This window comes from Acanthopagrus latus, chromosome 6, assembly GCF_904848185.1.
Source record: "Acanthopagrus latus isolate v.2019 chromosome 6, fAcaLat1.1, whole genome shotgun sequence".
In the NCBI taxonomy this organism is placed as follows: domain Eukaryota; kingdom Metazoa; phylum Chordata; class Actinopteri; order Spariformes; family Sparidae; genus Acanthopagrus; species Acanthopagrus latus.
The window spans coordinates 7,180,915-7,197,715 of record NC_051044.1 but is presented as its reverse complement, the minus strand read 5'-3'; the positions used below and the strand labels follow the sequence as shown (position 1 = coordinate 7,197,715).

At 41.2% G+C, this 16,801-nt stretch overlaps 1 protein-coding gene across 1 annotated transcript; it reads right to left on the bottom strand.

The window, feature by feature from the left end:
- Nucleotides 1–1,536: 1,536 nt before the first annotated feature.
- ece1 (endothelin converting enzyme 1) lies at nucleotides 1,537–16,701 on the bottom strand. Its single transcript, XM_037100150.1, has 18 exons — nucleotides 16,573–16,701; nucleotides 14,123–14,261; nucleotides 11,004–11,216; nucleotides 10,747–10,871; nucleotides 10,479–10,625; nucleotides 9,969–10,034; nucleotides 9,458–9,646; nucleotides 9,114–9,256; nucleotides 8,882–8,996; nucleotides 5,255–5,365; nucleotides 5,055–5,153; nucleotides 4,815–4,892; nucleotides 4,613–4,716; nucleotides 4,169–4,279; nucleotides 3,446–3,513; nucleotides 3,103–3,293; nucleotides 2,416–2,511; nucleotides 1,537–1,713 (listed from the first exon to the last, which is right to left on the bottom strand). Exons 1-18 carry the CDS (start codon nucleotides 16,699–16,701, stop codon nucleotides 1,537–1,539), a joined length of 2,301 nt encoding a protein of 766 aa, XP_036956045.1.
- Between the last annotated feature and the right edge of the window lie 100 nt (nucleotides 16,702–16,801).

Below are 16,801 nucleotides of genomic sequence, written 5' to 3'. Positions count from 1 at the left end.
TTTATTTATGTGACATAGCTTCCTGTTTGTTTGTTTTTCTGTGAATATTTTTTTTGCTCCCCCAAAAATAATGCAACACATTTCATTTGACTTTTATTGCATATTCCATGAAGACATGATGCAGGAACTGAAAACGAGGGCTAGAACATATGCAGAATTTACAAGCAGGCCCAAATGATTAAGAATGTGTCAGTGACAGCACTACGCAAAGTTTATAAAGTTACGCCAAATTAAGAAACTCGCAAAAATGAGCGATTTTTAAAGGGAGTCTGGGAAATTTCGGTCCCCGTGTCCAGCTCCTTGCTGACTGTGGCTGGTGCAGCTGCTTTGACCTGTGATATGTGCAAGTTTGCCATCTGCTGTAGTGCAAATCACTCACAAATAGTTAAAATAATTGATGATAATAATAATAATAATAATAATAATAATAATAATAATAATAATAATAATAATAATTAGATGCACGTTATCCTGGCTTTTAAAATTAATAGAAAATACCATAACACCAGTGCACGTTTACCACCTTTATATAGACTGACCCCTCAGCAGCTTCCACCGTGACTGACTTCCCACGTGCCTGCATGCACTTGACATGAATCACCTTTTGGCATCTTTTGTCCAAAAATACTGCAAGAACCATGAATTAAATAAAAGACATGACACAAACCTGTTTTAAGATTTTGTTTTTACTATACAAAATAATTTGTGACAAACTCTTATTATAAAAACAGGTATGGCACATCATGGCTTAAGCCTATACAACCAAAATAGATGAAGCTTTATTTTATTGCTCTGAACTTCTTCATTCCTTCATTCTGTTTACTGTTTTTTGTACGTGCCCCATTACATAAATGAAACACCAGGAATGGGACAGTGCTATCTTGACACTTGGTCTGAAAATAACATTGTTTTTAAACACAACAAAATGTGACACAGTTTGACCTGATTGTAAATAAAATGTTTCTGAAACATTGCAACGGCTCAAAACTGCTGCTGTAGCTTTAAATCATTTATAATAATTTTTAATAAACCGGTGTATATGACACAACTTCTCCATCAGGTTAAAAATCCCGCAGGTCCCTGGTTAACTGACATTTATCAACTGTGACCATAAATAAAATACAGTTTAAGTAAACTGGAGCAGATCCAAGCACAGTGAAGAGTAAAAGAAACGTCACATCGCTCATCCATCACTTTGTGACGAACAAGCAGCTTACAAAATGTGAGAGGGGTTCCCCCGTGATTTGTAACCATTTGTCAGGTTTCCAGTGTTCAAAAAAAAAAAGCGCATTTATAGCTACATTTAAGTTCATAAATTGGGGAAAGCTGTTTGCAGTCCTTGTGGAGAAGCACTTAAGATAGCAGTCCTCCAAATAGAGCAGCCCATTTTGTCCTGATAAGCATTAAGTGGCAAGGCAGTGAAAGTTTCAGTGGTTCTCGCGTTCCCTGTCCGGAGAGACTTTGTAAGCATCTCGAGCCATTTCCCCAAACGTCCATTTCACTCCCTGCTGATAAACAGCACCGAGCGATGAGGCATTACCAAAGCTCACACTTGTGTTTAGGGTTCATGGGAGTGTCTGCCTTGCAGCCAAAGTGCTTCGAGAACTCCTGTGAATTGGAGATGGTGCCGATGACTCTAAATCTTGACGGGCTGTGAGGATCTGTGATCACACCCTCGTGTGAGCTTTCCGGCGTCCTGACAGAGCACCATACCTGCAACAATATAAACAATAAGGGAACAAAATGAATTGCTTTCATTGTTTTTATACACACACACACACACATATACTGTATATATATATATATATATATATATATATATATATAAATATATATATATATATATATATATATATATATATATATATATATACACACACACACACACACACACATATACACATGTTTGTTGGCTGGTTTTTTCCCCTCCAGTCAAAAATATGTTTGTGTTTTTCTCCTTCTTGGTCCTTGCGGTGACTTTTAAGCCACACTGTGGAAAATCATTTATGTCCAGGGTCTGACACTAAAGGGCTTCAGGTACAATCTACTTAAGATGGAAAGTTCCTCTGGGATCACTTTGTATCCAAGCTTAACCCATGAATGTACGGGCAGGATTTAGTAATATCACAATTCACAGTCCACTTACACAACTTATGCAAGCGCAACAAAACTTTAAACCTCGAGTACACACACACACTGGCTTTCAATAAAGTAGGAGAAATGTATGAGATTTGCATATTCGTAGATGGAAAATTGTTATTCCAAGAATTTTCATATGTCTCAAAACACGTCAGGAGGAGAGGTTTCAGAACAGGAGTAGTATTCGTATGTGTAGGACAGTATCAGTGTAGTAGTAGTATATGACAGTATGATAAAGTCAGAGGAAAGAACATGGGTTACATGAGTGATCCAAACCTGAGCAAATCCGACAAAAAACAGCTGATGGTTCGTCATTCCCAGCGCAGGCAGTGTCGCCTCCTCGCCATTCTTTTTGACCCAGTTCACGTAAGCCTGCGAAGGAACAAATGATCATATTACACACACGCGTACACTCACGAATCAGTGCATAGAGATATACATCAAGCGGGAAAAGAAGATCCTTAAGGTCCTCGACCGAGACATTTCACCCTGTTTAACACGGGTCACATTATGCAGGCTGCTTACACTTCTATATGATTTGCTCATCTCCTTCATAGCCCATGACCTTTTCATTACATGGAAAGAATGTGTGCATGTGAAGAAGTAACCAGAGGCTGACAAGGCCGCTCGTAACCACCTGTTGCATTTCCAGGCTTCACTGTAAACCTCACAACATGTTTTTTCCAATACAGATGAATGGATGTGACCCACTCGACGATAAACTAATGCAGAGGATTAATGTGAGACCCGCGCGATAGTTGCCGACCTTGTAGACGTACAATCTGTCAACGCTGCTCTCGGAAAACACAGCAGCAGAGGTCTGACCTTTCCGTGATAATCTAAATGCTCTCTTGGCATTTGATTGCTTGTTTTCATCAGAGACAGAAATCCCATTTCCCCTTGTGGTTTAGCAGCGTACAGCAGATAAATGAGGTTTGTTATGCTTCCTATCTGACATCAGACCTTATAGGCGGCCTTGAGTCCGCCGTTGTCAGCGATGTTCTCCCCCAGGGTGTGTCGTCCATTCAGCGGCTCCTTGTTGATGCTGTAATTTCCGTACTGCTCCACCATGCACTGGGTCTGCTTCTTAAAGGCCTCCACAGACGAGTTCTTCCACCAGGGACGCAGGTTTCCATCCTTGTCGTATTCCCTCCCTTTAATACAAAGTGTGAAATATGAGTGCCTTCAGTGCCAAAAGTGCTTTTCGATAATTAGGTTTTCAATGATTTACTCTCAGGGTGGTTCATTTTGATATTTCTCTGAAATGTAAATGTTTAAAAAATGTTTTAAAAGATTTGTTCCCAACCTTGGTCATCAAAAGCGTGAGTCAGTTCATGTCCCATGACTACTCCAATCCCACCGAAGTTAAGAGCTCTGAAAGACATGGAAAAATGTAGCACATGACATATTTTTAACATTTGTGTTTATGGTACTGAAGTTGGTTAAAGCAATGGCTTTAATCATTCATCTGAAAAGATCGATACCAACACTGTCCATAAAATATGAAGCTGTAGCAATTTAGCTGAGCACAAAGACTGAAAACAACAATAAAAATCCACCGATCAGCACCACTAAAGGTCTGATAGTTTGTGATTTACAGGAGGTTTTGTAAGTAATTTATTCCTTCAAACATATTTAATATTTGAAAGATCATTAAGGGGTGACCATCATTTGCAATGAAATCAAGTCAGTTACTAAGAAAATTATGAAAAAGAGCAACAAAGCGATATAGTGACAGAAGAGGCAGTCTCACCCTCAAGTCTCGAGAACTGCCCACGTCTCAGATTTGTTCAGCAATTCAAATTGAATCCAAATATAATATTCCAATAAAATTAATTAATGGCAGTACAGTCCCATTATCAGACCACATCTGCAGCACACCAGAGGACTCGAGTAGTTAAAAACAGCAGCTGAATGACCTTTTCTGTGGATAATGTTGAATATTTCTATTTGATGCTCCTTTTTCTGTTCAAATAAAACCCATCCAACATTATTTAGTAAACGCGATGGTGAATGCAGAAGAACCTACTTTGGCCATGAACGACTATAGAATGGAGCCTGAAGAATTCCTGCCGGCAGCACCATCTCATTCTTGGTCGGGTTGTAATATGCATTCACGGTCGGCGGGGTCATGCTCCACCTGCAAAAACATGAGCACAGAGCCACCATGTGAGGCCGGCATCAAGGTCACAGTGACATAAAATACATCGATTCTGCCCCGCTGTGTGGTGCCGTGCCAGGCTGACTGCAGATGAGTCTGAAAGGCACTGGAACACTGATCTGATATGCCCCCTCCCTCTCACAGCCTAATTAGAGACAAGGTTCAGTTTGGCGGAGAGACGCCTTGTTGCCTGGGAACATTTGTGGATGGCAGCAGCGTTCTGCTGAGTCAGTACAACGGGAATGTGTCCCCGCCGGAGCGTGCAGCCTCCTCTCTGGAAAGTGGGGAGGAGGGGATGAGGGAGCGACTCACTGGTTTCTGTTGGGAGTTTTCCTCAGCTGGTCCGCAGTCACTCTGGCCGAGAAGTTGTAGTACTGCATGACGTTTTGGAAGTAAAGATCTGATACCACCTCAAACTACATGGAGGAAGTGATAGAAAAATTGCACGTTTTAGTGAGGCAAAATTAGATGTTTGAGCAGTTAGAACATACAACACAGTTCCACATTTACCTACATCATTGAAAACTTTGTCGAGCTTTGTTGAGTTCATAATGAACTCTGGATATCCCACCATGTTGTATATTGCATCTGCCTGTGACAAATATGAAAAAAGAGAAAAACTGTAAACAACATATTTTCACACCAGGTGGCAGTGCTGGGTTTCTTAGCACACGACACAGCTCAACAGAACTTATATCAGATGGTAATGTCTACTGAAACCGGCAGAGAGAAATCCAATGAGTCTTTCTCCCACCTTTTCTTTTGCTGCTTTTTTCGTCTCTGAGTCCATCCAGCCCACATACTTCAGGCTTTCCTCAAAGGCCCATTTAATTTCTCCAACCATATCTTCAGCCTGAAACACAAGAGTCAGCAGACAGAAGGAAGTCAGAGGCACATCATCTCACACAGTGGGAGCAGTTATTGTGAGGGGAAGGACTTTGAAGTAGTGCTTACAATGGCCTTGCTGTCCTCCGCAAAGGTGGCTTTGACAAACATGGCCCCGAGGGCGAAGCCCAGGGCGCTGTCGGTGTCGCTGACGCACAGCTTCCAGCGTGGAGTGCAGCTCTGCAACATCAAATCAACACATCCAGACACGTTAAGAAGGAACGCGTCCACGCTTTCTCTTACACCGTTGAATAACATTTAAACAGACCTGTTTCGTCTGATACAATTAGTCACTTCCTACGTTTCCCAGACTGAACATGACTAACCCTCCAGTTCGTAGGCGGAACTCGTTTCATTCAGCTGTGGGCTACATGTGTAGGTGTTGACAGAACAGTAGTGATAGTGAAACAGTCAAATCGGGACAGATAAAACAGTCCACTAACAGACGCCTAGTTCTCTTGCATAGCCATGAGATAGTTTGGTGACCTGGCTGTCCTTTTTCTTGAAGAGGGGATTTTTGTTTAAATTAGCGATTAAGAAATCAATTCTGTCATCTTTTTACAGAGCAAATACCCTGCCTGTATTCTTACATATGTTATTGTACCTTTGGGAGGACACTGCTATGATTTGCATTATTCTTTTTCTATTTTTGTATTGGTTTGTTGATATATTTTGGAGTGGATATCATGCTGTTTTTAATGTTTTACCTGCTAAAAAGGATAAAGAGAGAAGAAAACATACAATATATTGTAAAAAAGATATCAACACAAGGTATATCATATATCATATATCATAGTCGGACTGTCACAGACTTTTGGGATACAGAACATAAACTCTTGCAGCTGATTAAAAAAAACAAAACACTTAGACTTCTTCCAAATTGAAGTAGTAGTAGTAAAACGCTCAGAAATCCACAGCGGCGGTGGTGCGTAGAGGATTCATATAACACGGAGAATCGACACCAGCAGAAATTGAGACAGAACAGTTGTTATCTTTTTGTGACATCTGGGTTCGGTGTTTTTGAGCTGTTATCACTGTGGGCTAAGACATCATGTTCTCTCCAAAGGACAGAATGCTGGGGACGTTTTAGTTAAGACAAAATAGCAACATTGGGACACATTCTCACGGATTCTCTATTCTATTTATAGTCAAAACTGAAGACAGACAGCCAGAAAGAAAGGTCAGTTTCGTTTAGGGCAGTTCAACTTGTGGCAACTCCACTGACCTTTAATTTGCTATATTTAGTTATATAAGCACAAGTTATACATTATATACATTTTGGTTATTTTTTGTTTTTTTTCTAAATGTGTTTAAAATCAGTGTTTTAAACCCACAAGAACTTTGAAACAACACATTTTAGTTGTTATTTGTTGTTCAATGACTGCAAATTATCTTTCTAGTATCAGCTGGAAGTTTTGCAGTTTGTTTCACTCTGTTTTTTTTTTTTACTTTCAATGCCTTTGTCTTCCTTTCCGACTTGAAACAATTATTTCACATTCTTTTAAATCAAAATCTCACCCTGAAACAGCAAATTCACTGACGGAGGGTAAAAAGAAGCCCGACTGAAAAAGTTATTATCAGGTGAAAGGAAGGACAACGACAAATGGAGCTGCATGTATTCTAAGATAAAGAGGAAACAAGGTCGGAGGGAGGAAATGAGGAGCAACTCTGAGCAAGTTGTAAAACTGTGCACATAGGCACGGATGGAAAAAGAGACAGCTGCACTCTCACATAAAGCAGATACACACATTGAGAGTTTTGTGTTTGTTATTACAGCCTGACCCCGGTGGAAAACAAGACCGAGGGAACAGGATCTCGCTCAGATAAGGTCTGGGGGGTCAACGGAGTCTTCACAGTCAGTAACTCACTGAGAAGGAAGTAAAACTTGCAGCCTAGACAATTTTATATCCACGTCTGAATATCTTCACCTATGAGTCTGAGTAAAGACTCAGTTCACCAAATTTACAAAAAACATCTTTACTCATTTATCTAAAGTGTGCTGCATTTAGCATTGCATATTATATATATGATAGCTATCTCTAAGTTTTTTGCTTCAGACCCAGAGACTAGACAAGACATCGCTTTTTTCATATGTCAGCAAATTAATTTGCTTGATCCTCACAGGTTTTTATGTCATGCTGGAAACGCAGACAACAACAGACTGAATGAACCTTTACGTTAATTGAAAAGTAATTCCTGGGACTAAAAGTTGGGTGGGTGAAAATGTGTTTTTTTGTGGTGCATGCAGAGGTGAAAACAGCAACAAGGCAAGTAACTGTAGCAAATGTAAATGTCTTGACTGTCACAAATTAAATTCCGATCTCAAACCTTGAGTACAAAAAGCCAAAGCCAATATAAATTGGTTGAACTGACCCTTTAGCTTCACTATTATGTTATCAAATACTTGACTTCGATGAGTCGACGTGGTTGAGTAGGTGAGTAGGTGAAAACAAGGATCATACAGCGTATCATTGACAAGATTGAAAAATGAGAACATTCAGTGATTTGAGTTCCCAGCTGGTGAAGTCAGGAAGGGTCATAGCGAACAGAAAACAGATGTGTTTTCAGTCTGGATTTGAAAATGTGAACGGAGCTTGTCTCTCCAATGATTAGTGGATGGTTATCCAAGAGAACTGGAGCTCTGTGGGCTGAGGCTCTACCACCAAAAGAGGAGTTATTGAATAAATGCTTTTATTAATTGCAGGGATTTGCCTTTTACAAGCCTTTTTTTTAAACCGATGGCTTATGTTCCTGTTTCCATGTACTTATAAAATAATCTACTGTGAGATTTTTCCTTTAACTAATCAGATATTTCTGTCTTACACGTAATAATGACGTTTAGAGAGATCTGTTGAGTAAAATCATATATTGTCCTTACTGCACAGACCTGTCTGCATTTTACAAAAAGACTGGTTCTCAGTTGAGGAAACAAACTTGTTTCAACTGCTTTATTTCAGTTTTAGCTGCGACATAATCACTGCTGCCCATGTGATAACACCATGTGGTGAGTCTTTGGCAAGGACACATGCAAGCATACACATTTTCTTGGGCGCCCTTCTACACATGGAAACCAAAAAGAATCAGGCTTCACCAGCAGAAAAAGTTGTCGCGTTGAGCAAATTCCTCTATTCAATCTCTGATACCAATTAAGGAAACAAGATGGAGGAAAGCGGGTTGAAAGTCATTAAGCGCCAAGTGATTATTTACAGTTCGTGTCAAGTCTTGTCATGATGAAGGGAACATTCTGCTTGGTGCCAATTTCCATTTATCTGCAATTCAGTACAAATGAATCCTCTGCCAACTGTCACACACAAGAACAAGAGGTCAAGTGAAAAGCTCTCTAAACCCAGCTGTTTGGCTTTGGGATATTTCCTCTGCCAGTATGTGCCGGCCTCCTAAAAAAGCCCACATACACTCCGACTGATGCCACTTTCAGACATTTACTTGATTCATACTGACATTAAACTGTTTTTTAATGCAAAGAGCAGAAAGCTGATGGCATATAGTGGCTTATATTTCTTATATTCAGCTCACAATCATGTTACAAATACATTATTCGGATGAGAATCTGCTGGCAGATGAAACATGTGCAGTACAATGCCGTTTATCCCACTTTATATCTGCTTTGTTCGACCCTGGTTTTAAGATAAATCTGTGTCATGTCGGATTAAAGCGACTGTAAAAATGATCTCTTACCTTCTTGGTTCCATACATGACCTCCAGGAAGCGCTGCTCAGCATCCTGAAACCTTTGGTCTAAAATGGACACCATCTTCCTCACCACCTTCATTATCATATAGTTGTTGAGCAGGCTGAAAAGGAGACGTCAGGAGAGCAGCGTGAATACTTTCATACTTCTATCGTCTTTCTGATTGAACAGTTCATCCGTTGTTTGACATGAAATGGAAAAACTATTAGGTGTATCTGACCTTTTATTTGTTTTAGTTATGAGGTCAGAAACTTTCTGGAGGTATTCTTTGGCATAAACAACCACCGGCTCTGACTCGTTGAGCGGGACCGGAGCAAACACTTCTGTGAGGTATGGCATCCAGTCCACTGCAGGAACCAGACCCTGCAGAGACGCAGATGGAACACACGCACATGAACAAACACTGACAAGCACGAAGATTTAGATCAAGATTTCCATTTTCACACAGCACAGCAGTTCCTTGCTTTTGCTAAGTCGCTGGAGCGCTCATGATTTGCGCAAAATGAGTCTCTTAAGCGCTGTATGCTGTCATCGCAGACCAGGAGACAAACAGGAGACACTTACTGCCAGATCCTTGGCCTCCATCTTATGATAAATGAGTTCCTCATCTCTCCTCTCCTCCTGAGGGACAGTGATGTTGGCCAGGGTGGTTTCAAAGTCCACAATCTCCTCCATCAGCGATCGAGACGTCTCCTCGGAGCCGCCCAGGAGAACCCCTAATTCCACCAGGAAGCTGAGGTATGCTGTCAGATACTGGAAAGTCCAAGACGGTAGCACAGTGAGGTGGCGATGGAGGTGGGAGCGGTTGGGAAAGTAAGAAGTGTATTTATAATTCATTTAGGTGTGTAATCCCAAACTGTGCAAATACAAGCTACTACGCAGAGTATTTCCCCTGAAGCTGAAATATTTCTCTCTCATTATTTATCAGCTTTATTTACAGAAATCTGCAATCAGCCTTCAGGTATTTCCTTTGCTGAATTTCAGAAAATGCCAAACATTGATTGGGTGAGCCGACTTGAGCTTTAATATCTTTTGCTTTCACAGTGTAATGCTGTAAATGATCCATCCACTGTACCTTTTCATTGGCTGTTTTGTTGAGGTAGTAATCCCGTGAAGGTAGACCCAGGCTGGACTGATCCACCTGGAGTTAGGAGAAAACCTCATGACTTCCACTTCACCCTCCATTTCGCTTCACACACACAGACTTTTATTTTCATTCCTGTGTTCCCAGCATGGAGGCTTAAAGCAAGAGCTCGCCAAAGATACCATCAGTGCCGTTTGTTATGATCTTATGACACCCTACAAAGGAATGGACTCTCAAGTCAAACTATCAGTGTGAAACCAAGACCACTGTGATAATGAGTGGATTGTCCCCATTATATCAGCAGAGATCAAATCTGGCCCCTTAGAGACGTCTGTAAAAGCTGCTTGTGTTGCATTTAAAGGGTTAGTTTGGAGTTTTGGGGCAGTTTGAGGTACTTCAACATGTTAGTTCAGATCTAAACTAAAGACCAAAGTCATACAATAACACACTAACTGATCTAATATACTTCATTGTTCAAATCAATCTACAATGACCTCTCACCTGGATGATGTTACTGTTGGAGTTTTTGGAGTCGGTGCTGACAAACACAGTGAAGAAAGGTGAGGTTCGGTAGTTGGCTGACACCATGCGCAAAACTTCCTGGAAGTTGTCCTTGTCCCAGGACCCGGTCAGGGCCCATCCTCCGAGCTGAAACAGACGGAGTTCAGACAGACACTCAGAGACAGCTGGCTGAAAGGAAATTGCTTCTTTTAAATGATTAAACTGATGAAAGTGTTTGATGTTTGATCGCTTTGGGAGAGAAGCATACCTGGCTGATTAGCTCTTGTAGTGGCTTAGCTCCTAATTCCTCAATCTTGGCCTCGTTCATGCAGGCCTGATAATATCGCTGGGCCTTTTCCTCAGCCTTGCTCAGACCTTTCATCGTTGTGTTTTCTGCCCAGTAAACATATAAGATAAATAAACATGAAGAAAAGGTGAGACCAGAAAATGAGCCCCAAAAAGTGGTGACGTTACACCTTCGCAGGTTTAAAGACACCGAAAAGCACTCAAACAAAAGACTCTTACCTAATAAATGCTTCATTACAAGCATGTTATGCTCCCAGAGGTTGCTGAAAGGTCCCCAGCGGGACTTGCCTTCGGGGAGAGGGTTGCTCTTCACCCAGCCCCCACAGGCAAAGTTGTAGAAGTCATGGCAGGGGTCTACGGATCGGTCCAGGGCTCCCATGACTGCACTGGCCACAGTAATGCATGGCTCTGTTAGGCACAAGCCCGGGTGAGCTGCAGGAGAGCAGATTTTTAAAGAGAACATGTTTAGTTCACAGATAGTTCGCTTTTAGGATCAGCACTCAACTGCTGGAAACTGTCTCTAGATACAATGTTTTTTTTTTGAGGATTACCGTGGAATCTGAAAATATTTCACAGGAGGGGATCCAAATATACATGTGGGTCTTTCAGACCATCTGGAAACTATTATTTTGTAAAAAAGTAACAGCCAAGATATACGACCTGGAGGGAATATTTCTCCTTGTAGAAATCCTTTATAAATATCTGAAACTTGATTGATGATATTGACTTTGTAGGAAGCAAAAGTTAATTTATTTTCGACTAATTAATGACTTGACTTTGTGTTTAAACACTTGATTTTAAGTCGGCCATGTTCCCTTTAACAAGGTGACTAGTGTGTTCATATCACTGCTAGTCAGTGTTACTCCTACTTTTTCCTGAGAACCGTTATTTTGTGTGTTGTGTTCATGAGAAGAGTCCTCTGCACAAACACTCCCACACAGGGTTTAAAAGCCTGCAGAAGCTGAACTGAAGAAGCCTCGTGGATGAGAGGTGAAACAGTCTAGTCGCCTACGAAACAGCACTCTGAATTACCACATCCTGGATGACTGAGAGCCTTCATCAACCTCTAGAAAATTGTTGAGCAGAAGTGATCGGTGGCTTTTGGCTGCTCTGTGGTGCTTTTTTCAAAGTCTAAACACAAAAGCTGTTAAACAGGAAGAGCTCTCAAAAGCCAAAGAAAGTGTTTGGAGAAGTGTAAGCGCGAGTACAATTCCAAGGAACAAGTCACCTCGAATGCACAACTTACAGTAAAGACTTTTTTCCCCCCATCTATCCATATACGGCATCAAACAGAGACGGATCCACGTTTACGAGCAGCGATGAGGTTAGTGCCCCCTGGAGAAATTCATCCTCGCTCCTTTTATTATTTCAAAGTGTGATGTGGCATGCAACTATGAATAGGAGGAAGTGGCATTAAGTTTCCCATGGTAATTCTGAGGAAACCAACGCAGATGAGACGTCGCCTGGATGTGATGGTAAATCCACAAGCCCTCTTTCCATAATGAACAAGCTCAAGGGAGAGATTTAGAGTTGTTTTTAGGCAGCTTAGCTGAAGGTGGGGGCTTTGGTTTAAAAGAATATCCCACATATACTGTATTAAATCCCACTGCCCTGTAGATTTACAGCTGGATGAACAAATAAAGAGATTCGTGTACATTCAGCTTGGAAAGATTGTGCGCATCAGCTTTTGACCTGGACACGACAGAACATCCCTCTCCTACACAAGAGGAGATTTGTACGGGCTAAAAATCTAATTCTTAAAGGCTGGAGAAGAATTTTTGTTTCCAAGTTATTTTCAAAGAATATAATGCAAGAATTGATATTTGTCTTAGTAGCTTAGCATAAAGAATGCAAACGGTAACAACAGATGCTTAATCCACGCGTCATTACACATCTGCTTTTCGTGCTAGGACCCACAATACTCTGCTTCTGATTGGCTTGAACTTGTTGCCTTCTCTGATTGGTTTACCATGATATTCTCACCCTAACCATAGACAATCTCACTCCTCATGTTTAAACCTGACCCACCCACCCAACCAACAAAAGCAACTTACTCCAGGCAGAGTAGTAGAGCCCGCCTGACTAATGGTGATACTGATAGCTAGCAGATACCTAGAAGTAAAAAACCTTGATGACGATATATGAGCCTATTACACATCTTTGCAATGATCCCAACTTTGTGGGCATCAAATACTCGTGACAAAGATATGAAAGGGAGGCAGGGCATTTGTGCATTTTAAAAGTAAACCTCAGTGGGAATTTGTACATGCAAGTTTTCATGTTCTCATCAGGCTGCCTATACGCTTAAACCAATTTATTTGTGATATGCCAAAATCAGCCCATAATACTGGCAAACCAATATATCTGTTCTCCACAGAGTAGGACTGTCTTAACAAGGAAAGCAGTGGAATCAGATATAACCTATAATCCACCTATTTTCTGTCCAAGAAATATGAGGTGGTGCAGCGAAACAGTTGACACCTACACAACTTTCGAGGAAACGCTGCCTGGAATCACAATGCTGAGGCCAATCACGTAAGATGGCAATTACACTTCATGCATAAATGCTGGAAACCACAGTTGAGTGTTACGTAGTGCGTCACTCAGTTGGGCTTTGTAAAACCGGTCAGTAGCAGGGCGTGTTATTTAGCACGGCTACATGCTACAAAGGGAAGACAACGCAGATTTCTCTGTGCAGCGTGACGTCTCTCTTGTGATCACTCAGTTTGGTCTTGCACCCCGGTTTAAAACACACTGTAATGATCTGCCTCTCATCCTGGTGGTTTACTACTAAATCCGTCATTTTGGACAAACAATCGCAAGTAGAATCAGCATGCTCGTAGCATAACAACACAGCCAGCCGTGGAGTGACACTCACCACACCTACGCACAAGCCTGCAGCATTTTAACGCACCACCTGATTATGTCTGAATGTACCCTGAGAGGTGCTGGTAGGTGGCTTTGTTACAAGTATTGGCTCCAAGCTCAGCTAACCAGCGGCCCGATTACTCCAGATTTACTGCAAAGGACAGACGTCAGAAGGGTATCACACGATGGTATCAAACTTCTCATCTATCTCATGGCAAAAAAGCAATTAGGCCTCTTTCCCTAAACGATCCCTTTTACCTCATCTACTCTTCGTGTGGGTTTTAACTTACCCCTCTTCATGGAAAGGCTGCTTTGTTTTTGATTTGACTATATATGAAAAAACCTGAGAATAAAGAGGATTAAACAACGGTTTTAATCCGAAGTCTCCTGGTTAGACTACCTCACAGAGACCGCAGCTGTTTGTTTTCGGTTTATGTCACCGCCGAGTTTAAATAAAACTTTGAACTCACTCCGTTTGTAGAAGACGCCGGTCGTGATGAGACACATAAACAGGCCCGCAGACACGACACACAGCAAAAACAGCAGCCTCTTCTCTCTCTGCGTCCTGTCGGGCCAACACGAGGGACCGCGGCCGTGCAGAAGAGTCACCTGCACACACACAAACACACACAAACGCAATTAAACCTTTAAAGCACTTAATTTAACTCACTCTGACATTGTTTGGGATTTTTAAAACGGTTAAAAGACACAGCAACACACTTTAAATCAGCTTTAAACCACATGAAAACACTCATGAAAACACTCTTAAACTTGCTGTGCTTAACTGATACAGTGTGGAAAATGTTGTCTGTAGTCAAACAGCTTCTCATGGATATGATGACAGGTTTGGTTTCAAAACACAATGGCCTCACTATTACGGCGCTTTCGACCCTCCTACATAGAAAAGGTTACGCATTCTTCCATTGTTTCCTCATCTCTAGTTCAACATACACTCATAAAGGACATTTTCCTTCTGGCCCAGATAGGGAAAAGACACAATAATCCAGCTGAACCGTATCTGCTGCTTTTGTGTTTCACCTGTAGACCATGAGGAAGTCAACCAAGGACAACAGGCAGCACCCAGTTTATCGATATTCTGTGTCCAAAAACCTATAAAGCCTCTCAGAGGAGAATTTATGAGCTAAAGAGAAGTCCATACTTTGTGGCTGGTAATCAGTGATTGATGTAGTGGATTTTCAACCAGCATACCATGCTCGTGCACTTCTTCTACTGAATGTTGCTTTAGTTGAGGCTGCCAAGGGAATTTATTTCCTACAGGAATGATTCCAAGGGTCACTCACAAATCTTTCCCAGGGCACATTTAGCACTCCGGCCGCTGTAAATAAATGCCAGATCTTGGACCTCACATATATCCTGTGGAAGTCAATTACCCCTGAATGTATATATATGTATATTTATAGGGCTCTGATTTATAATTATTAGCTTAGATGGGAGTCCAACAGTCAGACTTAATGTGACCAAATCAAACGCCAAAGCCACAGTGGCTTCTTAATCCCAGGAGCTCAGCGTGTTGGGCTGGTTTGGACCTTAACTGAGTGTATTTAAGAGAAGAATCCCACTGCCAAGCCTGTGCGCTTTCCATCTCCAGTTTATCGCAATCCCTCAAAACCGCATTTTACTCGCCTGAAAAATCACAGAAAAATGAGAATTATGTTAAAGTCTTAAAATCACGAACCCTGTCTGAGCCCTGCGAGTAAACTTCAGGATACACGTATGAATTGTGAAAAGAGATATCCCCCCAGACGTGTGCAGTAATGCTGTTTAACACAGAGTAATAATGAGTGTCAACCTCAAGTTTGTCCGCCAATGTATTATTCTAAAACTTCAAGAACTCCCTAGAAAGGGTTTCAGGTTTAACTGACTTTGTCTGTGTGTGATTAAATTGCCTGGTAAAAATCATCATCAGGTCTTTTTAGGGAGAGAGAATTTGATCTCAGTGGGAATTTTGGGATAAATAAAGCTTAACTACTTACTCAAAGGTCATTAAGGTGTTAGAGTAAAACAACTAAGTTACTGATTTTGGACTTTGTTCAGACACATTGTTTTGGTTTAAAAACCAAAAAGTATTCTGCTGTTAACAGAACACAGTTCTGCTGAAAGGAGAGTTGGACTCTGTGTTAATGCGCTTCAACAAAAAACTGAGCTGCAGCATTAGGCTGATTTTAAGGTCCATAAACTGCTCATCAGTGAGACAATCACATACCAGATGGGCGGTAAAAAAAAAAAAAAAAAAAAATCATATGAGCAGAAGCACAAAAGACGCTTCAGTAAAATCGATGTGAAAGGTTCTGATAAAAATAACAGCATTAAAAGTAACAGTGTAGTTTTTTTTTGCCGTACAAATGTCTGAACTTCTCAGTTCATTATCTCACCCATCTGTAAGCCTGAATTAATTATTGTATTAGCAGCAGTGCTGATACATGACTATCGTTAAGTTTAATCCCATATTTGCAGCCTCACGGTGCAGCATCTGTTTAACAGGTTGGACTCTGTTACACATTACGGAGACTTTCTGAAGTTTTCTGGCTTAAAAAGAAACATGTTGTGCTTCAGCAAGAAGGAGAGACGACTTTTAACGTTATATCACATCCATTAGGCAACGGATCACATGCCTCCAGTTACGCACAGGCATTTAACCAATTTTTCACGTTTCTGGATTTATGACAACATGCTGCAGTTAAACCAGTTCAAACCATGTTTCAAATGATGTTCTGAAATCACAGACACTGTTCAAAACATTTTCCTGAAAAGATCTGATTTTTACACGACAGCTGTGTTATTTTCCACTGAGTGTGAAACCCTAGAAGGCCAACACTATGTTTTCCTATGAACTGTATAATAATAGCCTACTGAGAGTAACGCATTAGCTTATTTTTAGTATAGGGTCTTGCGTGTTTACCTGCATAGGTGATGATGGGTAGATGTCGTCGGCGGTGGAATCCACCAGGTCCTCCTCGTCCAGCGTGGCTCTCTTGTACGATGACATCTGAAAAGTTAAATGCAGAAAAGACTCTCTCAGTGCTTCCATGATCCTTCTACCCCGTCGCCTCTCTCCCACTCACGTGTGTGCGCGAGAGAGTGTTTGTGTGTGACGTCTATTCGTCAGCGGTCTCTGAGGCTTCAGGGTC

Excerpts from the sequence above, each read along its gene's own strand:
- ece1 (XM_037100150.1), bottom strand. The coding sequence starts at position 16,701 with ATGGAAGCACTGAGAGAGTCTTTTCTGCATTTAACTTTTCAGATGTCA. Across the intron at positions 10,626-10,746 it reads TACAAGAGCTAATCAGCCAG|CTCGGAGGATGGGCCCTGAC; the intron begins GTATGCTTCTCT and ends CGTCTGTTTCAG. Across the intron at positions 9,257-9,457 it reads TGGAGGCCAAGGATCTGGCA|GGTCTGGTTCCTGCAGTGGA; the intron begins GTAAGTGTCTCC and ends GCGTCTCTGCAG.